Source organism: Chinchilla lanigera, unplaced genomic scaffold, assembly GCF_000276665.1.
Source record: "Chinchilla lanigera isolate Chin_1 unplaced genomic scaffold, ChiLan1.0 scaffold00099, whole genome shotgun sequence".
In the NCBI taxonomy this organism is placed as follows: domain Eukaryota; kingdom Metazoa; phylum Chordata; class Mammalia; order Rodentia; family Chinchillidae; genus Chinchilla; species Chinchilla lanigera.
Window position 1 is genome coordinate 4,212,848 of NW_004955500.1, and position 25,880 is coordinate 4,238,727.

Sequence of the window (25,880 nt, forward strand, 5' to 3'; positions counted from 1 at the left end):
TGTACTAATGTATTTTAATGAATATTTACATATATACACAGAGAGACACACACATATATACACATTCTCAGAGCAGGGACTGAGCCAAAGCTTGCTTGTATTCTTTTCAGTTGCAATGTACTGTACTTCCGGGGAGGTTCTACTCCACTTACAAATTAAGTGTGGGTCTAGGGCTGAGTACGAGAACGCAGGAGTGGGTTTCCTAATGCATTAGTTCACGCATCATTTCAAAGCTGTTAGGTTTTAGGTATCAGTGAGGCACAAGCTAACTGGCTTTAGAGTCCAAACATTATTGGTTAAGTGTTCTTTTAAATTAACGTGGAGGAATGCTTCCGTTCAGATGGCAGCAGAAAGAACGCCTTTGTCTCCAATTTCTTCCGCAGAGCACAGATACAAGGCACCTTGCAATGAATTTTCCTCGGGCGGCAGGGCCTTTGAACTTTCCTGGATGAATCTTTCTGCAGGTTCTGGAGAGTTCTCCCTCCATCTTGGGCTCGAATGCTGTTGGGAGACTTCCCACAGCGAAGGGCATGGAGAAGCGAAACCCAGAGCAGACCGCGACAGGGGGTCCTCTTGCAGGCCGACTTCCGGGATGCACCTGTTGGAGAGCACTTCCTTTTCTTTGGAATTCCGCCACTTCATCCTTCTGTTCTGAAACCAAATTTTCACCTATTGATAAAATAATTGGACAAAATAATCACTTATTCCAGGTTATTTCACTTTAGATTTTTTAAGGAGTGCTGGGGATCAAACCCAGGGCCTCACTGTATGCTTGGCAAATACTCTACCACCTAGTCGTACCCCCAGCCGCTCACTTTAGCATTTTAAACTGCAATTGCTTCTACTATCCCTCCTATGGGATGTCTTTTTATAGCGTCAACCTGGAAAAGCCCTGTGGCTCTTCACAGAGACTCCAGAAATATCTGAGAAAGTAATACAATATCCCCCAACACACTTCTTATATCCCCTTGTGGTGAACTGATTACATTCTGTAAGTCTGATGTCTTTAAAACTGATTTAACATTCTTAGGTATTTTGAAATATCATTTAGTCTGTTCTAAATCACTTATTCAAAGGACATGTTGACTAGTAATAGCAGCTGAGTGTTTATTTCATGCCAGGCATCAGACCACGTACTCCAGATGGATTTATAATTTGATCCTCACAGTGGTTAAAAGAAGTCTTCATTACACATGTAAAAAATCCTAGGTTTAAAGACATTAACCAGCTCAAGGTCATATAAGAGGGTAAAATGAAAGCATTTATACTAGAATCCATGACTGTCCAACTCTAGGACTCAGACTCATGTAAGGATGCAGATTTCATCAGGAACTTTTTGAAACTAAATTAAAAATATATTTTATAATGGTTTCATGTTATAGGTTTTGTACAGTCCTCATGTTTAGATTAACCCCAGAATTTATCAAACTATAGTAATCAAACTATAGTGAATAAATAGGCTCAATAAATAAAAATAAATTGCAATAGGCCAGAAGTACTTATGATGGTGGTTCCTGGTTCGAACCATACCTTCCCCCACAGCACACAGCTTGAGCCCCTTTATTAGTAGCCATCCTCTTAATCCACCCCATACTCAGTGTTAGCTGAGCAGAAAACTTCCCAGTTGATTTCCAGATACCTTGAAAACCAATCATATTCTTTTCCTGTATATTACAATGCATCCTTAACTAATAATTTAGATTTCTGTTAAAATAAAACTGGAAAATTTTTACCAGAAGAAATATTACTACGGCATATCAACCAAATATTTCCTTCAATGAAGGAAAAAGTTCGGAAGCAGGCCCTCCCAGATTAATGCAACAATCTCCTCATTCTTTCAGTCTGACTGGCAATCTTCATAACAACTAAAAAAGAAATCTACCCCAGGCAATTGAGTGTGAAAGACTGCTGTCCCAGTTACAATCCTGTGATTAAGGGTTTTTATAATAAAACGGCTCTCAAGTCTATATATTAGAGCATTTGGTTCTATTCATGAGCTCATTTATTATTTACAATGAGCATTTACCCCTGGAAAGTGTGCCAAGTATTTCTAATGGGTTTTCACTGAAGGTGTTATTTGTTCTTGTTAGTGGTTCTTTTTTGTTTTGCTTTGTTTTTTGAGACAGGGTCTTGCTATGCAGTTCAAGCTGACCTTGAACTCACTATGTATACAAGGCTGGCCTCTAATGCATGGTAATCCTCCTGCCTCATCCTCCGAAGTGTTAGACCTGTTAGTGATTCTTGCCTTTCTCATCGTATTGCTCTCTTTTTCTTTGATTTTTCTATATATTTGGAAATATTTAAGTGCTATCTCAATGGAGGAAAAACATGAAAAGAGTTCTTTCGCAATGTTTGTTAGGACAAAGGTATATATATTTAGGGAAAAAAGTTCTACCTCTCCCAACAAATACAAAAACAAATTACAGACAGATTAAGTAGCTAACCAGGAAAATAAAACTGGAAAAGTTCTAGAAGAAAATATAAGAGATCATCATTACATTTTGGTGGAGACAATAGTTTTTGTAGCATGTCATCAAACATGGAGGCTACAAAAAAAAGATAAAGCTGACTGCATGAAAATGAAAAATTTCTGTATAAATATGCATACCATGAACATAAAAAGCCAAAAACTACCCAAAATAATTAAAAGCATGGAGTCAGAGATGTTTGTTCGTTAAAGTCAGAGCAGCATTATTTGCAATAGCAAAACAGTGGATACAATCAAATGTCCATCAACAAATGAATGGTTAAATGAAATGTATATCATTTCATTTATATCAAGTATATCAAGAAATGTGTCATATCCATACAATGGACAGTTACTCAGTCTTAGGAAGTAAACCCTGGCATGTGCTACTAGGGAAATAAACTTTGAGGATATGCTACACGAAATAAGACAATCATAAAAAAGATGAATGCTGTGATTTTACTCATGAGATTCTTAGAGAAGGATTCATAGAAACACAAAATACAGTGGTAGTTGGTGGGTGAAAGGAAGAGGAAAATAAGAAGTTACTGTTTTTTGGACACAGAGTTTCAACTCTATAAGATAAAAAATCCTGGAGGAGGATAGTGCTGAGAGATGACTGCAGGAGAAAGGGAATGCACTCAATGCCACTGAGCTGAACACTTTCAGAAAGGTTCAAATGGTAAACTTTACGTTACATACATTTATTACAATTTTAAAACCCAAGTATCTGCAACAGAAAAATCTGCTCACCATAATATTCCAAACATTTTGATTAACATCCAAAGTAACTGCTGCATATTAACAAAAAGACAATATGATAGAAAAACGCATCCTTGAGGCCAATTCACAGACTACAAATGCTCATTAAAATGACTGAAAGGCCTTAGGTTCCTATAGTTAGAGATATTCAAATAAAAAATAGCAAATACCACTGATCAAAATGTTGGCAACTTTTTGTTTTGTTTTGTTTTTTGGGACAGGGTCTCACTATGACCTTGAACTCGCTGTGCAGCTCAGGTTGGCCTCAAACTCGTAGCAAGCTTCCTGCCTCAGCTTCTCAACTGCTGGGATTACAGGTGTGTGCCACCAAACCTGGCACTGGCAACTTTTTTTTAAAATGACAATTGGTGGAGACTTAGTAAGAAGTTATTAGTTGTTAATAAGAGTGAAAAATGTATATAACTCAGTATGAAATGTGCATATAACTCGGTATACAACAGAGTATTATTTTTGGAGAGAACATTTTAATCTCTCACAATTTAAAATATACATACACCTTAACACATAAATCCTATTCCTGGTTCCTAATCTTACAAAAATATTTTTAAAGAGCTTAAGGAAATTCAATAGTGGGCTAGATGTGCTGGCACTTGCCTATAATCCCAGCTCTTGAGAGGCTGAGGCAAGAGGAACACCGAGAATCTGAGAACAGCCTAGGCTACACAGCGAGTCCAAGGTCAGGCTGGACTACAGAGTGAGACCCTGAAAAAACCAAAAAGAAAAAGAAAAAATTCAATAGTAAAAGTTGAGAGTAACTTCAAGTTGAGAGTGATTAAGTCACTTATGATACAGCTACACACGAATCTGTAATGAGACACACACACACAAAGAATGAAGTAGATTAGTACGTACTGACATAGAATAATCCATCCCATAATATTTGAATGGGGGAACAATGCACAAAACAATATCGATTGTCAGCAGCGTTGTTCGTAAATGCCTGCGATGGGAACAATACACTTGCCCACCATCAGTAGAATGGATTGTGTTGGACCACGGAATGGTAATATGACACAGCCATGAGTAGAACTGATCTTACTGCCACATGCAACAACATAAGAATATCACAAATATAATTTAAGTAATAGAGGCCATATACAGAAGAATATATACCAAATTATTTAACTAGTATAAAGCACGAAACAGGCTAACCTGACCTACATAGCTGAAAGTCGGGGTGATGGCCGTCCTTGGAAGATGCACACAGTGACTAGCAGGGGCTCTTCGGGGAGCTTCTGGTTTCTACGCCTGGGTTAATCAGGTGATTTTTACTGTTCTTCAGGGAAAGCCAAAACATATGCATGGAACGACCCAGTCATTATTTGAAATTATACACATACAAGTCTGAGCCTCAGCTTCTTCATTTATAAAATCGGTGTCATAAAAGCAGCTCTCTCAAAGGATCTTTGCATCAAACATAAGTGCACCTAGGAAGCACCGTGCAAGTGTTTGCGTTCCTGGGGCTGTGCATGTGCAACCCATATATAAAATTACTTTTAAAATAATACATTACCCTTCAGTAAATGCAAATGAGACATGTATGAACGATACCGGTAAACAAGGCATTGGAAGTGAGAAAGTAAGTAAGGCATTGGAAATAAGTTCAGGAAATAAGTTTTCTTTTCAACTTTACCAATTTCACTTTTATTTCAGTTTACCACAGTAAGTATTATGTATCAATCATGCAATTGCTATACATGGAAATGATAAAATGCTAAGCTGAAATGTCCCACAAAATTTACTGGCAAAAACACTCACCCTATGGCATTTGAATTTTAAAAGCAATATGATTAAAACTATGTGCCCATACAGCAGAACCAAAAGATAGCAAACAAGAGAATCACTGGATTTCTTTGAGTGGAGCCAGTACGATCACCTGCCATAGCTTTTTTGAAGATATAGTTATGCGCTGGGTCTTCGAGAACAGCTTCACAGACACACAGCACACACAGTAGGAGAGCTTTTCACACCTCTCAGAGCCCCGTAAGACAGAACCGAGCCACTTTCCATCTTTCTTCATCTGCTGCAATTATGAGGCTCCCCAACCAGAGGCTCCTCAACCCCTGCACCTGCCTATATCTTCCCACCTATGTGGCTTTTTATCCATATCTGTGAGATCCATCTTCTTTGCTGTGCCCCTACAGCTCTTCTAAGGATCGGGCAGTTCCACCACCAAGCTTCCAGGGGCGGGGGCAGAGCGTGAACCAGTCACGATGCTGTGCTCTCCACAGATGGGCTAACATAAGGCCCTGGGTGATAGGCAGCTCTAGGAACTATGACTCAGCACCTTACTGGACAGAGTATCTAACCCACCAGGCAGTACCCTTACATTAGTATATGGTCTTATGCTGTTACCTAACTTTTCATGAGTTTTCACTGGGTGTGTAAGTTACTGGTGGGTGCAGAGTATGAATTCTTCTTTACCGATATTTACCAATATTTCCTTCTACTGCCCACTTAGTATAGTGTTTTGCACACAACAGACTATCAGAGAATAAGTACTGATTTGTCTCTTACATACACAAAATTGTGTATGTAACAGGGACATAAGGAGAAAAGAAGAAAGGAAAAAATTTTTTAAAAAGGAAGAAATATATATATATATATATATATACACACAAGCTAGCCAGGAAAATTGTACTATTAATTTCTACCAGTTCACTGAAAGGAACAGTTAGTGTTTATGGTTTGATCAGTGGTTTACGGTTTATGGTTTGATCAATCTTGCATGCCTCTATCTTATAATCTGAGCAACTACTGTGAAGATAATGTACAATATAATAACCACTGTTAATTTTCTACCATCTTATTTTGATACTCTGTATCATTTTTATTGAGTTTTTTCTCTTTAAAAAAAACCAGGGCCATAATTTCAATAATTGCTCTTGTTCTTGTACTGAGGCAGTGCAACCAACCAGCTAAGGCCACGGATCATTAGCACCACAGACCAGGAGAGCAGGAGATCTAGATCCATCACTCTCTACCCTACCGCAGCCTGCATCCTGCTACTGGGGAAAGGAGGTGGAGGGAAAGACAGACCATTTCCATAGGGAAAGGAAGAAAGGTTCAGGAGAGATTCTCACAAGAACAACCAGTTCGAATAAAGTCCAGAGTGAAGACCAAGGTCATTTGTAGTGGGGAACAACAGTTGCACGCGGGTAGGACAGTCTCTGCTAGACCTTCAGTTCTTTTATACTAATTAGAAAACTCAGGTGCGTGCAGGCTGCACTGTTACAGTAATTTTGCATTTCACCAAATGTTACAGCAAAGTCAGGAAGCACAAGTGGTACTTCGGAGAAGCGGAGGTATCCCAGCTTCGTTGGGCGGCCAGACCAGAGGAGGTCCCCACTCCAAATGCTGAGCCCTGAGCCCGCATTACGAGAGCGGCTATAGCAAGATTCTGCGGGGGGAAGAGTAAGAAGAACAAAGACCAGGTACTGAAAAGTGCCAGGGGGACAGCTCTACGCAGCTAGGCGTCTTGCGCTGACTGGGGAGCGAGATAGCGGGGCTGTGAAGCTGGTATGGGAAGGGGGCGCACAGCAAGGTACAGAATCTGCTGTGATCTTGTGGTTAAAAGAATAAAGCAAGGGCTCGGGGCTGAGTCCTTGGAGAGAGGTGGGCGTCCCACGGGGGTCTGTTTTCCTGTCTCGGCACCAAGAAATGCAGCGGAAAAGCAGAGCACCTGCTCCTTTTTGACAACCACCACGACCTCTGGCCAGACGCTCTTCCTGGTACAGGGCGCGCCCCGCACTGTAGACGGCGGCTCTCGGGTCAGGAAAACCCAGCCCCAGAGTCAAGCGCCCGGGGTGGGAGTTCAGCTCTCAAACAGCTTTGCCATCTACGACGCTGGACTTACGTTCTCTTCTCCACATTCCTTCGTGGAGAAAACAGGCACGGTTACGTGCATGGTGACTACAGGTGGACTAAAGAGGAAAATGCTAGCGCCTTACGTATTCTTTATTTATAGTAAGGGAGTCACCGGGAAGCCAGAAAGCCTCGTTCTCAATTACGTACAGTATTTAGCAACCAGAAAGGTGTTACAAATGTAAGATGACTTAAGTGTACATGGCATAGATCCCCAGTGCAAAACAGGGAGGCCCACCAAAAGGTATCACTCATGCATGCTTTGATTTTAGGTTGCAAATGAAGAAAAAGACAGGACAATTGGTTCCTGCGTTTCAAGGAAATTATTTGGCCTGCTTCTCTGAATATAGAGCAAACAAACCCCACAAAAATCCAAAAACAGAACACAAAAAAAATCCACTATGATTTAAATGTTACATCTTTTGTTTTTTTCTCCTTCCTAGAAAAATGAATCAACCCAAAGGCCAAAAACCCAGACCTCTTACCAAGCAGACCTACTTCCAAATAGGAACTATCAGATATATTTCCACCCACTAAAAATTATGAGCACTTTAAGAACATCACAGGGTCCAGCACCAAGCCTAGCACCAGAAATATTGGCCCAGTTAATGGATTCCATTGTATTACTTAAAAGTCAGGAGCACGAGACATCTTCCAGTTCACTAGTACCTGTGATTCCTTAAGTCCCAAGTTGATGGCAAGTTTCTTTCGGTCTGTCTTGCTGATGTATTTCTGCTTCTGAAACATCTTTTCCAGAGCCTTTCTCTGGTCTTCCGAAAAGACCGCTCTCCTTAAAATGCCCCTCCGAGCTTTGGAATTGGAGTCCTGTGTCAGCAGAGGCAGCATGTTCTCTTCTCCTGGAGAGGTGGAGGATACAAAACCTCAGTCAGTGTTAGAGAGAAATCGGTCTTTCCTGAGGTGAGACGGTATCCTCCTTCTTGTACCGTGACCAAACTATCTCATCTCACAGCCTATGCACTTAGAACAATACTTCTTAATCTCTTCTCCACTAAGATCAGCTTGAGGATCTGATAAAGGCTCCTTGCTCCCCGGGGAGGAGGGGAGTTCATACGCCTGCATTTCCCACTTCCCGTGCCGTGGCAGAAAGCCCACGGTCCCAGGTTACAAAGTGCCAGGGCATAACACGTGACAAGTGATTTCAACACTGCATTTTTCTGTCTTCAGTTATTCTCTCACTGCTTTCAACAAGTTTTTGAATGCATACCATGCATGAGGCCCTCTGTCCAACACCGCACTTTGAGAAGTAAAACAGATACATTTTCTTGCTTTTATTACCCATCAAATCTAGAAGAGGGCATTTATTTAAATAGCATGACCAGTATGATGCAGTACAAGGTGTGATCAGAAAACGTGACTAATTTTTAAATTTGTAAAATATGTTATAGCAAAAGACACATATTGCCCCTAACCACCTGCAGAGCTCCCCCGCTGCTTCAAACACATTTATTCCTCTGTTCCTGCCTCTTTCCAGGGCAGTTTTGCAGGTCTTGTCCAGTTGTGCTCTTGCGACTGCCCTGATGACCTGAATCGATTCAAAACATTTCCCCTTCCTGGTCACTTTGACTTTGGGGGAAGAGCCAGAAGTCACGGGGCCAGATGCAGTGAGTAAGATGACGGCACATTATAACGCTTTTATTTGATGGACATTGCCATAAACATTTATTCAGTGTGGTGTGATCAAAAGACACAGTGGATAAAGTTAAAAGTTTATTACAGTAAAAAAATGTATTGCTATTAATCCCCTTTCAAATAATCGAAATACAGCCCCCCCCACCTGCTTTGAACACATTTATCCCATCACTCTTGGCAATGTGTCTTTTACTATAAGTTTTATTTTATTTAAACATTCACCAGGGGCTGGGAATTTAGCTCAGTGGCACAGCGCCTGCCTGGCAAGCGGGACGTCATGAGTTCGATTCCTGGTACCGGAAAACAAAATAAACATTCACCAAACTTTGTGTGCTCCTGGGGGTTGGGGGGGCACTGAGAGCACAAAATGAAGCATCTGATCTAAATCTGAGGTGTCAGAGAAAAGCTTATCTGAGAGTCAAAGGGAGAGATGGAGGACTCTCGATAATCTCCCGCTATCCCTAATGGCACAGGTCAATAAAACTCCCTGAGGTGAGAGACGTTTACTATTTTTTTCTGCCTGTTGTGGCTGGCATGATACTGCTTCCCTTCTCCTGACTGCTTACCTGAATTAATTCATCATTCGTTCACTTATCCTGTTTGCCAAGGATGGCAGGCAAAATAATGCACCCTCTCCCTGAAAGGTTCATGCTCTAATCTCCAGAACCTGCCTGTCCAGGGCAATTAAGACTGCAAATGAGAATTAAGGTTGCTAATAAACTGACCCTGAGATGAGAAGTGTATCCTGGATCATCCAGGTGGGCCCAATTTAATCACAAGCATCTGTATAAGTGGAAGAGAGAAGCAAACTAGGAGATCATAGAAATTTGAAGATGCTGTACTTCTGGCTTGGAACAGGGAGGATGGGACCATAAGCCAAGGGATGCAAGTAGCCTAGGGAAAGGATCACACTGCCTCTTTCTCTACAGCTCTGTAACTCTCCATTCCTTAAAAATATCATGGGCCTGGGATGCAGTCATGCTTGATTCCTTACAAAGGTCTGCTCTCAGCAGTTTTCCCTTTTCATTCAACCCCATATGGGTCCTTGGCTAGCTCCACTCCTGTGGCATTAATTCTTTTGGTTGTCCTGTGCCAATATCACTACCTTGAGGTCAGGTTTTCACAAATGAATTCCCTATTCTTTATCAGAGAGATGAGATGTTTTATGAACTACTGGTCAATAATAAAAATATTCTGAATATTCATTATTCTCATCCTTTTCTAAATGCTTTTCCTCTCTGAATACTCCTTGGTATGGAGAGCTTAGGATTGCCCTTCTGTGTTATTTCAGAGAAATGATTCACTGGCTGGGACGATATCTTTCCAGGTATCCTCAGGAAAAAGGACTGCAGAGTATTTAAGAGCTGGGTTTCTTACTTTATAAGAAAAACAAATTGAGTCAGGTCTCTGTCTTAGGTTAGTAAAAAATGATCTGGAATGATACAGGAGCTTAGCATACGTTGGCTTCTTTGCATGTATAACTGAAGAGTCATGGACTAAAATCTAAATCAAGTATTAACCTTACAACTTTAGGCCCTGTCTTATTATTAAGGGTTCACTGAGATCAGGAAGATAGGGACAGTTGAAAATGATAATCAGGCCAATTGGTTATTATATGCATCAAAAATTGGTGGGACACAATGAAAGACCTTGGAACACTGATACGGTTTATTAACTTGTCAGAAAAGCAGGTTCATTCCTAAAAAGAAATACCATTCTATGACGTTAGCAGACTAGTGTGTTATTTAAAGTGACTGATTTTGCTGAGTAAATTGAAGTCTGTGTTATGTACAAATTAATAAAGACAAATAATTGCTAAAAATATAACTGGGTTGGGATCTTAGCACTTTCAGGGTGACTTGGGGCAAGGTGAAGTCTCTTCCAGCTGCTCTTACATGGCTACTGCAAGAATTCAATGAATCAGCGTTCAGTATTTCAGTGCCTCCTCCACGCTAAGGATCCCACAGATCTACTTCCCCTAGTTGCAGCTCACGGAGTCCTTACAAGAAGCCAACGCCGCTCTCACTCATTACAGATGAAAGGGCCAACAGTACTCGAGGTCCAGAGCTGCAGAGAGGACGCAAAGCTCAGCTGGCACCAAGACGTTCTGAATTCAACTCTTGGCTCTTTCTTTCCCTTGCATCCTGGCATTCCTAACTTGTAAACCTATCCAATCCAACATTATTACAGCCATAAGTATTAAAAATTAGGAGAAAAACACTAAATATCCAAAGGTAAGGAAATGGATAAGTAAACTATCCAACGAGTAAACTTTAAAAAGAACCGTGAAAGACAAGAACTACAGAGATCAGGAAGGAACAAATAAAAAATTACAGCATAATTTTTAAAGCACGATAAACAGGATGATGTACTATGCTTACAACTAAACAAAAAAGAGGAAAAAAAGATTGCAAAGGCAAAAAATAGGCCATTACAGAATTATGCACAAATAATTCATATCCACTACCTACATTTTGAGTTTGGTTCTATTTTCTAATGGAAACAAGCAAATAGCACAGCAGCCCTTTGGGAAAAATTTGCCAGAGTTGTTGAGGTGTTGCTGAGTGACAAGCAAAGAAGAATCCATCCACCCTGAAGGTAACAAGAAGCCCCAAGAAGACACCAACAGCCCACTGCAGTGAGATGAGTACCGCAGGCCACAGCAGAGAAGGCACGCGGAGCAGTGGGTATAAAGCCGGGGACTCCGGGAGGCTGCCGAAGCAGGCCCTGAGAGACAGCAGACATCAGAAGATCGATTCCTCAGCTGACAATCTCAGGAAAGACAGAAGAGTGCCAACATTTGAAGACCAGCGCGAAGCAGGGTGAGGCTCGGACTCTCACGGGGTCGGCTGTTTCCAGGTTGCAGGATATGACTGGGAGGAACACAGGAGATTAACTAGGGAGACAGACTAGAGCCAAGGGAGACGGAAAGAATTTAGGATATAATTCGACAAGGGAAACCTCTCCAGAAGATCAAGCTAGCATTTCAGAAAGGCAAATATGTTCCAGTTGTTGAAACTCATATGCTGAGTATAAAACAAATTCACAAACCTACACAAGTAGCAGAAAAAATCTACATTTATTATTTTCTAAATAGTTCGTTAATAGGGCTCCTGACTCTACTCCATTTAACTCCTTCTTCATCAACATCTACATGTTAAAGTAAAATAAGGAAGTAAAACTCACTTAAATGCTCCTGAGGTATCTAACAGAAACTCATAGGTTTTTGCAACAGCTATTTCTAAGTAAAGAGAAAGCAGATAGCCCTCAAGGAAACCCACAAATATATTATTCTCCCAAGTGTGTGAAATCCACACTAAAATCAAATCCTGGGTCTGGTTCTCAGATTTCAGAGGCCGAGGATGAACAAGGACATGCAAATGAATAAACAAGGAATGTGACAAAGGTAGGAAGGTTGTTTTCTCCCTTTCTTTGCTATTTGTCTAGTTTCTATTTGCATTGCTTCCATACCCAGATTGTACTTGTTTCCCCAAACTGATGTACCCGGAGTTCCTCCAGGAAGTATATTACAGAGCCGCCATTACTACCACCAGTCCTCCTGTGTGCTCCCAGGAGTCTTTGCTGAGTTCTCTGGATCTAACCATCACACGGAGGAACTCACACCATGTGCATACCTGCCACACCTACAAATAAGTGCCCAAGGTTGCACCTGTAAAACACATAAATGAACTCAAAGAACTTCCTGGTGACTCAAGAATCTCTCAGGAGCTCCTGAAAAGTCATAACAACAAACACCTCCAACCATCTCTAAATTCATGACAACAGTCTGACTGGTGGGGAGATTTCCAAGTGATAACTAAGTAGTAAAAAATAAGTCGATATAAAATACAGGGCTTCAGCATAGATGAGGCTTTAACGGCTAAGGCCACCAACTCAAGCTGCTACAGCCTCTATCAATTTGAGAACATCATCATTATTCATATCGTTGTCTCCTAATGCACCTTGCACACATATTTGGGACTCCATACGTGCTCAGGTCTGTGCCAACCTCATACATCCCGTCATACAATCTTTACAACAAACCACAGAGGTAGATGTTACCATCCTACTTTCCACGGGGACAAACAGAAGCTCCAGAAAGTTACGCTGTACAAGTGAGAGCACGTAGCAAAGCAAACTGAGCTCCTTTAAAATCCCATCAGAGATCTCCAAAGCTGTAAAGGGACAGAGAAGATCGGGAGTCACTAAAATGGCACGGTGACCTGAGATAGAAAACCTCTCAGAGGCTTGACTCTCTGGACCCTGAGACGCTGCCCCACTGCCACTGTCCAGACGCGTCCTGTGTGTGGGGCCTAAGGAAAGGCATGACAGATGGAGGTGCGCTGTGCGTGCACGCCGCTGCTGAGGAGAGGAGACAGTGCAGCCCCTACTAGAGAATTGGGGTAGCCATCACCGCTCCCTGCCGCGGGACTTCTGGAAAGCAGGTTGCAGCGCTGAAGAAGGGGCAGTGCTAGTTATAGCAGCCAGCGAGCCCTAACAAAGGGACTTGCTCATTTCTAGAAATCAGCCCATGAGTGAATAACCGCAGCTCTTCCCTGCCCTCCTCCCACAGGAATCCAGCAGCGTCTTGCCCCACACCCAGCACACCAGTAATTCCTGACCCAGGCTCATCTAATTCTGGGTTTTCTAATTCCACTTGAGGCAGCTTCTTGTGTCCAGTGGATCCTTCCACCCAACACTTCGGGAAGCCCCGCGAAGGCTTCTGTACCACGTGCGCGCACCGCTGCCGTTGCCTCCTCACAGCCTCAGGCCTTGCAGCGGTCACAGCCTTCTCCACGATCCTCTTCCATCCCGGGCTCCACTCCCGGCCTGGGCTACTCTAGAGTCACAGCAGGCCAAGTAGCAGCAGATCACCTGGTCATGCTGTTGTAGGTTTGCTTCCTGCCTTTACGGTTTTCCTTATTTAAACTAATTCATAACCCAGCGCTCCTCTGGATGCGTAGGCAAAGAGAGAAAGTCGAGTCTATGCAGCATCACTGAACCAAGACCTCTCCAGGTTTCTAGTAAAAAATATTTCGGAGTTTTTAGGGCTACCCAAGATGGAGGCTACCAAATAGCCTTTTCAGAAGCAAAATTCTTTCATCCTTTTAACGAACTCCACAGCTTCTCAGAATGGAACAAAACAGGGGGTCATGTGTCCCCAGGGTTTTCCAGTAAGCCCGCTAAAATGCCATCAGCCTCCACTGTTTCCTCAAATGGAGGTCACCTCAAGCCTTCCAGCCGGTGTCTTTTCTGCCCGGGGTCACCGCTCTGCCACCAAGGAACAGTTCTCGTCTGTGGGCTCACCTTCTCAGGCAGTCCCAGTAGTTGTAACTTCTCATGTCCTTTCAGCACCTTCTCTACTGTGCAGAGCTTCCGTACCCCTACTTTCATGTGTGTACATGCATGTTTGTGTGTGCTAGTGTTTGTGCATACATGTGTGCGGTGTTCTTTCAACAGATTTGAAGTCTGGAGAGAGAAGTTTACCCTGCAGCCTCCACTATTTGAAATGCTCTGTGTGTCCATATTTATCACGTGGCTTGGTTTGCTGTTTCCCATATATCAACCCCAGAGTTAACTTCCTCTAAACTCTACTTACTAGTTCCAATTCTATCATCTATATGTATATTTTATACCGTTTATCCAATTGGAAGATAACTATCATGTACTCCCTGTCGTTTCTTGTCTTCAGGCCAGCTGTTCAATTCCTTTCAGAATTCCTGATTAGTCATGGAGAGCTTTCACTGTGTTAGTGGATGTCTGTCTCTTAACTGGTTTTTCAGAGTTTGCTGAAGGTACCTTTTAAAGTGAGTCTTCAGAACTGAGCAGGTATAGGACATTTGAGCATCTCAGAGTGAAAAGGACGTCTACAGCCATACCACTCGGCACACGTCCGATCTCGTCAGAGCGATAAGGACTGTCACCTCCAGTGCCTTATACACTGCCGGTAAAAGCACAATCCAGCATCCTCATGCCCTGTCAGGTCATCCCTTTTCCCACTTTGCTCTACCCAGCCTATTCACGCCTTCCACTACTTTGTATGCGCACACTTCCTTAATGGGAAGCTAACGTGAGCACTGTACAAGCCATCCTACTACCTTTCATGCTGTGCTCAGGCAAAAAAAATTAAGACAAAATCAGGGACAAGCAATTTGGATTGCTAAGCAGCCCATCACCCTCTGGACCAAATATGTAGGAACTCCATTCTAGGAAGGGTACTCCAATACTTTCACTGCCTCCCTAGAACTGCTGAATAGAGCCATCAACTTGGAAAATCTATTGTCTTTGAGTCTCTGACTCCTTTAAACATTCTTCTTGGTTGAGTGAATGTCATTTGTCTGTGGGACACCCACTCTTCCCTTTCGAGAAGTTAATACCTATATTCAACTTTTGAACAAACTCAATTATGTTTTGGGCTATATAATCAGGCCTCTTTTTTAGAAAAAAAAAAAAAAAGCATCCTGCTGAACCCTATATTAAGATACCTCTCTATATATATCTCTATTGATAGATATAGGGACCTCTAGAGATCGATATACACATATATATAGATATATAGAGATCTAGATATCTAGAGATAGATATATAGACTTATATGAGATCTGTGTGGGTTTTGTGGGTTTTCATATGTCCTGGTGAGTTCCCTCAGCCCACTCAACTCCAACTGAAAGCTGTGAAGCAAACAGCCAGGTCAGATGGCAAGAACACTAATTAGAGCATTTTCCACCTTTGACAATGAAACTCACAGAACCAACCTAAGTTCACAACAGTACAAATAACTGCTACCTTCAACAAAACCCTAAAGTCAAACATTCTCTTACGTCTTAATCAAAAAAGGATGATGGTAAAAAAAAGTCTCAGACATAAGAAGTTCATCTCCCAAGAAAAACAGTAATTTGTCCCACAGGGATATTTTCCCTGCTCAGATTTTTATGATGTTGGTCCAAACTGAAGTGTTGTCTTGTAAGGTATCAAAGGTCTTGAAGGGACAAATTCAAGGTGGGTACTCGAAGACAAAATGAGATAATTTTCTGATTAACTCAGTTAACTAGCCTACATAAGTAGGATGCCTCTATTTTTCGGAGGGTTTTTCTAAAAGTTATTAGCTGCATTAATCTCCACAATTTTCCCTTTCATTTTAGCTGAGAAATGTGTTATTTTGAAAAGAACCTTATGGATGTAATATCAAAGATTTTCCATGCACTGCTTTGGGTGGGGGAGAAATCTTTTACTACTGTATTTAATTTTCCCCACTGTAAGGGTTGAGCTTAAATAGCCTATGAAACCATTTACTGCATGTGAGAAGGGCACTGGGTGAATGATTGTTTCCACATTGCAATAAGGAGTTGCTCATAAATCTAAGAAGCTAAGAAAAACTGAATTGACGTTAAACAAATGACTCATGTAAAGAGTCAAAAGGGCATTTCAACTGCACAGTCACAACTGTGCTGATCTGATTCTGTGCTTTTGGATGGTGAAGTCAGCTTTGTAAAACAACGATGAGGGCCGTCAATTTGATCAGTTATTAAAATTTTTAGTATAAACTTTAATTTTGGCTGTCTGAGCTGAAACTTCAAACAAATTGACTTGGACAGTTCATTTTCCTTCTTCTGTACAATGGAAAATAATTTAAAAGCTCGGGCATAAATTTTGTTCTTCATATTAAAAAAAGAAGGCAAAAAGAAATCTAGTATGCCTTTAGAAAAAAAGGATTGTACAGATGTAAACCTCATTAACTGTCCCTTGGTATCATGGTTATTTATGTAAAATTCTTTATTGACAGCATGATTCCACTATTTCATTATTAGTTGCTGCCAATAGGAATATTATAAATAAAAAATAAGAAACTCATTTCAGAGCTATAACTAATAATATGAGATACAGACGTTTATTAAAAACACTTGCATCTTAAACTTTTTAAATGCCAACTTTAGAAAGAGAGACAGTCCAAGTGCAGCATTTTCTACCCGTGCGCTGAACTTTGCTGCACTTTCTGCTTGTATGTTTATTTTAAAAAGATAAACACAGGACTTCAAACCTCCAGGGAAAAGCACCATAATTTACGACAGTTGTGCAAAAGGCACAAAGTGGGATTGCGAAATAGGTGGAAGAAAATGAGACTTGGTTAAAATGCTAAGAACATGAAGTTATCTAGGAAATATCTTTAGCATTACTTTAATGTATTCTAGCAATTAAACTGACCCAACCTCTTTGAAGACTTAAAACACCACTATGAAACAATACACACACACACATACACATGGAAGTTCACCTGTTACCTCAAATTTTTTGCTCATTTCCATTTACCTGAACTGTACAAGAGACTTACAAGACCACATATTACATCAAGGTGAAATAAACAAAACTGTGTGTCAGATCTCTTTCAATCTCCTCTCTTGAAACCTAATAGGAAAGATTTAATTCTGCAGAGATGCCACTATGCTATGATGTCAGATATTTGGGCTTTAAGTCTCCACTCCCGAAGTCTCTACACTATACTCTAATATACGGTGATAAATGTCTCCTTAATTTGCACAGCAGTTTTCCAGCACCCTCACAGCAGACCACCTTGAAGGAGCGAGGAAAAGGTTTAGTCATGGTTCCTATTTTTCTATTGAATTCAATACATTCTAGTTACACGGACAATAGGTCACTTCAAAAATAGTAGTGTATCAGTCCTGGTTAATAAACAATCCCTACAGTTGATAATGGGCCCTATGTACTCAGCAAGTCCCTGTATACACTCGGCTCACCCACTAAATCCCTTTTCAGGTGGACAGGGTTATGTGGGAAGATGAGCTAGAATGAGTCTATAAAAGTCAGTTTCATTCACTGCTTTATTTCTCCGTCAAGTGCTTTAAATGATGCCCAGAACTTCCCTTGGAATGTGAGACAGTAGAAAAGACGGACACACAGAGCCTCGCTTTATGACCATACAAAAGGGCAACTGACCCTTGCCCAGGACTTTTCCGTGTGAAATGGCTCCTAAAGTTCATCTGCGGAGTGAAAAATCGTGGTAAGGTCGCGTGCGGATGAGTCAAGAGAAAGTGACGATTGGTCACGGTTCTGTCACCCATTGTGGCCGGGCCCCAGCATGTAAAGTGCTCTGTGGGAAAGTACCAGCCCCCTCGAGAGAGGCTCAGAAACTTGCAGCTCATTAAACCGCCAGCATTTGCTGCCTCACTTGTCAGGAATCACACTGCAGAGCGACCGCTCTCCTGAAACATCCATAAAACAGACAGAGGCAGCGGGGACCCGAATTCAGCCGCGATGGAGCTCTGTCAGCCCCACTCAACACTTCACCCGTCACCTGACAGAGCTGTGAACCTCCCTCCAGGTATTTTTTCCTCTTGGGCAGCGGAAATAAACAAATGTAGCTCTCCACTGGACTTCTGTATCACAAACGCAAATTCTCTGCCTACAGATTCCTTTTCTACCTAGACAAGTCAAGATCAGTGTGAATTTTGCCTTCAGGTAAACATGCGTCTTTGTGTGGGGGTGCATGTGTGCACCTGAACCATGAGTTTTGGAAAGTCTGTCATCCTCATTGCACTCCCAGACACTACAAACATTTTGCTGCTATGATGTCTAAAGCTCCTTTGGAAACCTTTCCCACAGCTCTGGTTGGTTTTCTTTGAGATGATAAACAGGAGGTATTTGTCTCCTTCTATGATCTTGATCATGTATAATTATTTTCCACAACATCTAACGACTTTCTAGGTCCCTTTTTAAACTGGGTAGGAGTTTTACACAACATAACGTCTTCCTTTTTTTTAATTTATTTATTTATTTATTTATTTATTTATTTATTTTTGCTCTTCTTTAGAGAAGTGTTGCTACATGTTTCAGAAAGAGCCAAACAGGTCCCTGTAAGATCTTTTATGTCGAAAGCGAAACAAGTGGCTTCCCTCGGTGCGTCTGCCCTGGGCTTCAATGCCATGAGAAACCATTCACAATTGCTCACTGTGCTGAGGTTTGATAAATCTCTGGAAACCTCCTGAATAGGATCACTGTGATTTTTAGTGAGGAATTAGCTCCTTGCCATTGCACTCCCAATTAGCTTCCCTGAGCACATTAAATCCTGCTGCTTTGGCTCACAGAATAGCCGAGGCACTGCTGGCGAAGCATGAAAAACTTACTTGGAAAGACAGCCGGGGATGCAGGGCGCCGACAGGACCCACCGCAGCACGCGGGGTAGAACGGCGGGGCGCTCAGAAGGAAGGGCTCCGCAGGCGCTGTGGAGAAAGCATGGATCGTGTTGATCAGCCACTTCTTTCAGGCACAGTTCATAACTCTAGTCTCCTAAATGCTGTGGAGCAAAGGGACTGCACTTCCTGAGACTTTAGTCAGTTCTAACAGGTACTGAAATTCAAGTCATTTTAAGTATCCATAATTGGCCAAAGCACTTGTCAAATAACGGCATCGAGATTTGGAAGATATGGTAGAAAGACTCAAAGTATCACACACCACGCTTGCTGGTTTATTTTCTGTGTGGTCAGAATTAGAAATAGTAACTATCTAACATCCCTGCAGCAACACCACCCAAGGAGCATCTGCGATGGCGGAAGTGCTTGGCCTGCCTTGTGTAACGTGGTGCCTACCAGCCACACGCAGTGACCGGGCTCTCCAGTGTGTCTTGTGTGACAAGGTCACCCAATTCTTAATACAAATTAATCTCAATTTAAATAGATTCATGTGACTAGTGATTATGTTAAATTGCGAGGGATCATATTAAGTAGTTCTAAATATTTTACTTAGCAAAAAACAATTTAATGTTATATGCGTACATTGAATTTTTGAAGATATTATATCACTTTAGTGTTTATGTTCAGGTAAGTTGAAATATATAGTTACTTAGAATCCCAAGCAATTTACAATTAATATACTGAGTAGTTGTGTAACAAAGCGTGGTGTTTCTGATCTTATTTACAGGCTTTAAAGTATTTGAGAAATAACATTTTATCTCAAGAAAAATATAAAATTAATCCAAAAGCATTCTTGTTGGCAGTATAGTGAGCTGCCGCATAAATCTGTTCCTCTTATTTTATTAAATTGTGTTATTCAAAAATTTTCAAAAGATAAGTGTGGAATACTTATGGTTACTCTTGTAGCAAAAGTATGAAAAAGAAAGACTTTTTGGTGTCCAAAATCTCCTACACACTTTTTGAAGTTTCACTGTTACTATAAGTTCTTTGGCTATTCTGACATAATACCATCATACAAATGATAAGTCACTTCATTTGAATTTAACATTTTCGTTGAAATTTGGACCTCTATTCCTTAGTAAATGAAAAACAGCTATAAAGAATGTCATGCATTGTGAATAATAACTCTCTTCTTTATTGGGAGCTCACTATGTGCCAAGATTTGGTTAACTGCCTTAAAAACACCATGTGCTTTAATACAGTGGTTTTAATACGATATAAATGTGGGTTGATATTTCTTATCAGTATGCACATGATTTTATCATTATATACCTAGCAGAGTACCTAGCACATTACAAATAGTCCATTTTACAGCAATGAAGAAATAAGAAACAGCAAAATTCTCTGGTTTTCTTAGGGGGAAAAAAACAAGGATAAAAAATTAATGCCATGGGGGCTGGGGATTTAGCTCAGCGGCAAAGCGCCTGCCTGGCAAGCGCAAGGTCGTGAGTTCGGTTCCCGGTACCGGAGAAAAACAAAACAAAACAAAACAAAAATATATTAATGCCTAGCAAGGCACGGTGGTGCACATCTCTAATCCCAAGACTTTAAGAGACTGAGGCAGAAGGATCACAAGTTCCAGCCTACCCCTGGCAACTCAGTGACTTGGCAAAGCCTCGTCTAAAACTTCAGAAATGCCTAAAAGGACTGGTGAAGTAGATCAGCATGAAGGCCTTGGGTTCAATCCCCAGGGAATAAAAATAAATAAACGAACAACAAACAGCCAACATACTCTAAAATACGGTATCTACTAAAACTGATGACTTTGAAATCTAAAACATGAGTTCAAAATAAAGATTTTCATTATTCTCCCTTCACATTCAAATAGGAATTCTTTTCTTAATAACATTAGGAGATGCTGTTTTGATATGATTATACACCTTTACAAAGAACACAGTAATTTCAGACTGCAATTTTAAGCAACTGAGAAGTATGGACTTGTTTTCATCAATTTCTTTAAAGGATGGATCAAAATGAGGTACATGGCCAAGTAAAAAATTTACAGTATTTCAAAGTTCTGAAGGCCTTAAAATTGCAAACTTATCATAGATGCAGTTTTCTTCCTATAATACAATGAAAAGTTAACATTATTCCTGTTTTTACTTCTTTAATATTTAGATTTCCAAAGAATAAAGTGTTTGTTTTAATATTGTTTTGAAAATAAGGCAACAAAACAAAGGTATGAAAAGAATATTTGGGGAATTCAAAAGTTCAATAAATTTCTTAAGTTTCATTACCATAAACTGTTCTAATATTGACTATAGGACCACCATAAAGTGATAAATGATTTCATTTGGATTTTACATTTTAAACTAGAAGAGAATGGTAATATTCAGACAGATTTACACTTCCATTAGTATAGATCTATGAGATACTTCTAAAAATGGAATTATATTACTAAGCATAAAAGTTGCTCACTATAGTAACTTTTATCTTATTTCCCTTCCAAAATAAACATTTTATAAATAGTTAAGTCATAGTTATTGTATGTTAGGCTCACTCTTTCCTTTTTTAATTTTTTTGAGGCAGAAGAAAAAAGAAAATGATCTAGCAATGTTGCATTTACATATATAAAATTAAATATTTACCATGTTAGCTGGAAAAAAACAAAAATTTATTTTGCAAGTTGTTGCTCAATGTAAAATATATAAAATAAGATTATACACTATGATACCATTAAAATAATAATGCAAAGTATACATAAATTATAACTTTTCCTATTCTAGCCAAAACGTTTCTCAATTTAGCTCTATAGCTCTAGAAATGGAAAAATAAAAGATAAAAAAAATCTTTTCCTTGAGACATGATTACTTAAATTCATTTGTGAGAAAAAAAAATGGAAAACACACACATACACACATATGTAGATACACACACACACAAGATAGCTAAGATAATTATACTACTAATTTCTATTGGTTTATTGAAAGGGGCAGTTAATGTTTAATTGTTTGACCAATCTTCTTTTTTGTACCAAGAATTGAATTTGCAACCTCACACTTGCCAGGCAGGTGCTATGCTGCTGAGCTAAATCCCTGGCCTGTCTGATCATTCCTACGTGCCTATAACTGGTTATCTGAGGAACCACTTTGAAGATAACAATAAGTAATACAACAACCTTTGTTAATTTCCTATCACTTTGTTTTGCAATTCTGTATCATTTTTATTGTTTTCATGTTGTTTTGCTAATGTCTTTGTTTTTGTTATTGTTTTTGTTCTTTTAAAACAAAAATAATAAGTAAAAACAAAAAATAAATTCATTTGTGGTGAATGTGGCTTGAAGCTATCTGATTTCAGTGTTACATCGAAGCAGAAAAACAGCTTTAATTGGACAGTCTGTTATACTGCTATACAGTACCCTATGACAGCTGTAATCAAAAGGATAATATCACCATCTGATTATGAAAGTACAATCAAAACCTACAGTCACAACTCTAGTTTTGGCTAAAGAACGGGCTTTCACACATTTGGACATGACCAGGCTTGGAGTTGTATTCTGCAGGGCTTCTTCACCTCTTTAAATCATCTCCTGACACACATATTTACACAGATTAGTCAATTCCTGATTGCTATACATTAAGACACCTTGTTTAGGCTGATTTATGTGGAAATCGCTGTGAAATTCCAATTAAGTGCTCCTTTTCTTTCCCATGCTCCTATTCTGACATGTCAACTGCTAATCCATCTGAACATGTGATTGCAGGAATGCTAAATGGTCACAGGAAACAATCACTTAAAATAATCTGATGTATTTAAAATAGGTGTTAGACTTTTAACATTTGTTAAGTTTGTATGTTTTAAAGTAACGAGCAGTAAAGGAAATTCAAGCTGGATGAAAACAAGGTGACAAGTTGACAGATCAGTGAAAACTTTGTTAACTCTTACAAACTACTTTGAAGAGGTCCAAAAAAAAAATTTAATCCTAGATGATATGCATTCTAAACTCCATCAGTGCAGTGTACATGTGGTTACTCAGCGATTTACCATGTGAGGAATGGTCCGTGGTAGGCTAAATGAACAACAGTCTAATGGTCATATTTAAGGAGCGTTCATTGTACTTTAGGCCATGAATTTAATGTACGTTCCTCTCTTTCACGTACTCATTAGGATTCAAGCTCAAAAAGGGCATGCATCTGTAATGGGATTATGACTACTTTCAGCAAATGTTAAAACTGAGTACAGAAAACAATACAGGCTTTAGCATAGTCATTTGTTATTAGCCATGAGGGTTGGGGATTTCATGCACAAAGGCTCTGGCCCGTTATTCAAAGCTAGAGCCTGGAAAATGGGCACATCTCCCAAGATTTTCATGAGAGAACAATGAATGGAAAAAGAAATACACATGGGTGAGGATCTACAGCGTGATGTCAGGCTCTATGAGGTCAGCATTTCAAGATACTCCATAGCCCACCAACGAACAACTCCCAGTGTCTTTGGGAAAGTGTTGCAAGTTACAAACAAAATGACTTAAACTTTTGGGAACTAAACCAGACCCTCTCTGAATCCAAAGACCGAAGTAGTACTGATCTGCAGTGTTGCAAAGAAAGAACACTAAAGATCACTAACATAACCGTGAAATGAATTTTAGGGGCTCACTGCAACACTATGCAGATTGGGGAGCATGTCATAAGGCATGACAGAAGGTGCCAGGGCAGATGTTAAGGCAAAGGGTGAAAAATAAAGAACCTTTCTGGGAGAAAACAACAGGGAATTAAGTGATTTCAAAAGGATAGTTTTAATAACCTTTAAGTGCCAGGGACAGGGTCACTGGGAATAAAGCAATCTAAAATTTTCAACTGGAAAATAATACACAAGTGAATAGATTCTCTAGAGTAGGTGGACCCAAATACAAAGTTGGAAAGAAAGACAAACATCTGTTTTGAGTAGTTAGACCTGAGAAATATTAACTAGCTAATAAGGTTTGATTTACTTTCTCACACAATCTAGAAGTAATTCATTTATGTGATCCAACTGCAAGCCATGCCTTCAATCGGCAGCGAAAATAAATTAGGTAAATTTATCCGTTATCCTCTGTTGTCCTTCTATCAATCAGAAAATGCAGAAGTCAACATTTTCTCACTCAAGAGTATTTTACAGACATAAAACCATGGGCCTTAATGTTTTAGCACAAATCAGTCATGAGAAAATAAAAGTACAATGTCTACTTGCTTGATTCTGTTCTTTTAATTCAAGACAAATAATATGTATTGCCTATCAAGTGCCACATATTTCTCTCTGTGCTAGAACCACACAGATGAAAACAGACAGTTTTCCTCCCTAGAACTTTTTTATACTCCTTAACTTACAGACCTGAATCTGTTCTTAAAAATGTAAATTTCTCAGTGGTCCATATTGAATTTTGTTCTGTCAAACCTGATGCACTTCACAAGAAGATAAAATTTAAGAATTTCATTCTGTGCATTTCCCTAATCAGTAGTCCTTATCCCTGAGCACAAGTAAGAATTATCTGTACAACTTGTCAAAGATAAAGATTCCTAGGGGCTAGAGATTTAGCTCAGAGGCACAGCGCCTGCCTGGCAAGCGCAAGGTCGTGAGTTCGATTCCCGGTACCAGAAGAAAACAACAACAACAAAAAAGATAAAGATTCCTGACCCCCACCGACGGAGTTAAATCAGGCTGACTATAAGTGAGTCCCCTAACAGCAATTCTTCGAAACCTCCACAGGTGTGCATAACATCCGGGCATCACTGGAAAGAACATAAAATGCCTGCTACACAGCAGGTACTCAATAAATTTAGCCTTTCCTCTTGCCAGTATTATATAATTTGAGATCAATACTAAGACAGCATATAAAATGAATCAATATGGTACAGACCTCTAAAGGTCTGTACCATAAAAGCAGGTTAAAAGAAAATAACGTTAGAAAGACTTGGTCAAAGGAGGCTTTAATCAGAAGAAACATCATCATGTGGACCTCTATTTGGAAAATACTTGGGATGAAAAGGGGAAGCAAAGCGTTCCAGGAAGGAAAGATCATGCCCCAAGGAAAGGACGTGAGGACGGTGGGGAAGAGCAGAACAGGCAACTGGGATAGGGTGAAAGGGACAAACATCAAGCAGTGTGGCTGGAGAGTTCAATGCGGCTAAAGGAACGAAGGTCTGACGGGACGAAGCGAGCATTTTCGTTTGACCTGAGGTCAAAGGGATAATTTAGGTTCTCCTGAGTAGTGTGGTGATGTGACAAAGACACTGCTTATAGGAAAATTCACCTGGCAGTGGAGGCTGAGATGCAGTGTGATAAGAAAGGACTAAAGGTAGGGGACCTGCTGCAGCAACGCTGTGCTGGAGCGGAAGGCAGCCAGAAGCATTCATCCGGACACTTCCACCACCATCACCACCACCACACAGTCAATCCTCACAACACCAGCCAGTGAGTAGGACCCGGCTTCTGGTGTTCAGGGTTGTCACTTCTGCTGCTTCACCCTTGGAGTTTATACAGACAATACTGAAAGCATGAGCTAAACGTGAGTGCATGTTCTACTCTTCACTGTAAAAATGTCAGAGAACAGATTATACTATCCAAAGAATGGGACCTAACTTTCAAAACTCTACCTCTAAAAGCCTTTGAGAAGGTTCTCTGAGTTCCCAGGCGTATACCGCTCGATGTGATCGGCCCCCTGACACTGGTTATCCTGATTTCACCCTGCAGCATATTTTAAATCCCTACCAAAGTTACTTGGTTCACCATTCATGGGGTCTCTCACTTTCTCTTGAATTTGAGATGCTGCTTTTGACCTAGTCTTTCAAGTTCCAAGATGTTAAAAATGCCCACGGTTCCAAAATTGTGAGGACTGATTTGGAATGTTTGCCTTCGGAACTTTCCCCTTCAGCACCCGGCCACCGTGCTGGAAGGCACCGGGAGAGCTCAAGTGAATGAACGGCTACAGCCGG

At 40.4% G+C, this 25,880-nt stretch overlaps 1 protein-coding gene across 1 annotated transcript; it reads right to left on the minus strand.

Annotated features, from left to right (window-relative positions):
- On the minus strand, positions 1–25,880 carry Dbx2 (developing brain homeobox 2). The gene is made up of 4 exons (XM_013505652.1): positions 25,657–25,880; positions 18,904–18,999; positions 7,784–7,971; positions 1–669 (listed from the first exon to the last, which is right to left on the minus strand). Exons 1-4 carry the CDS (start codon positions 25,679–25,681, stop codon positions 337–339), a joined length of 642 nt encoding a protein of 213 aa, XP_013361106.1. The 5' UTR covers positions 25,682–25,880; the 3' UTR covers positions 1–336.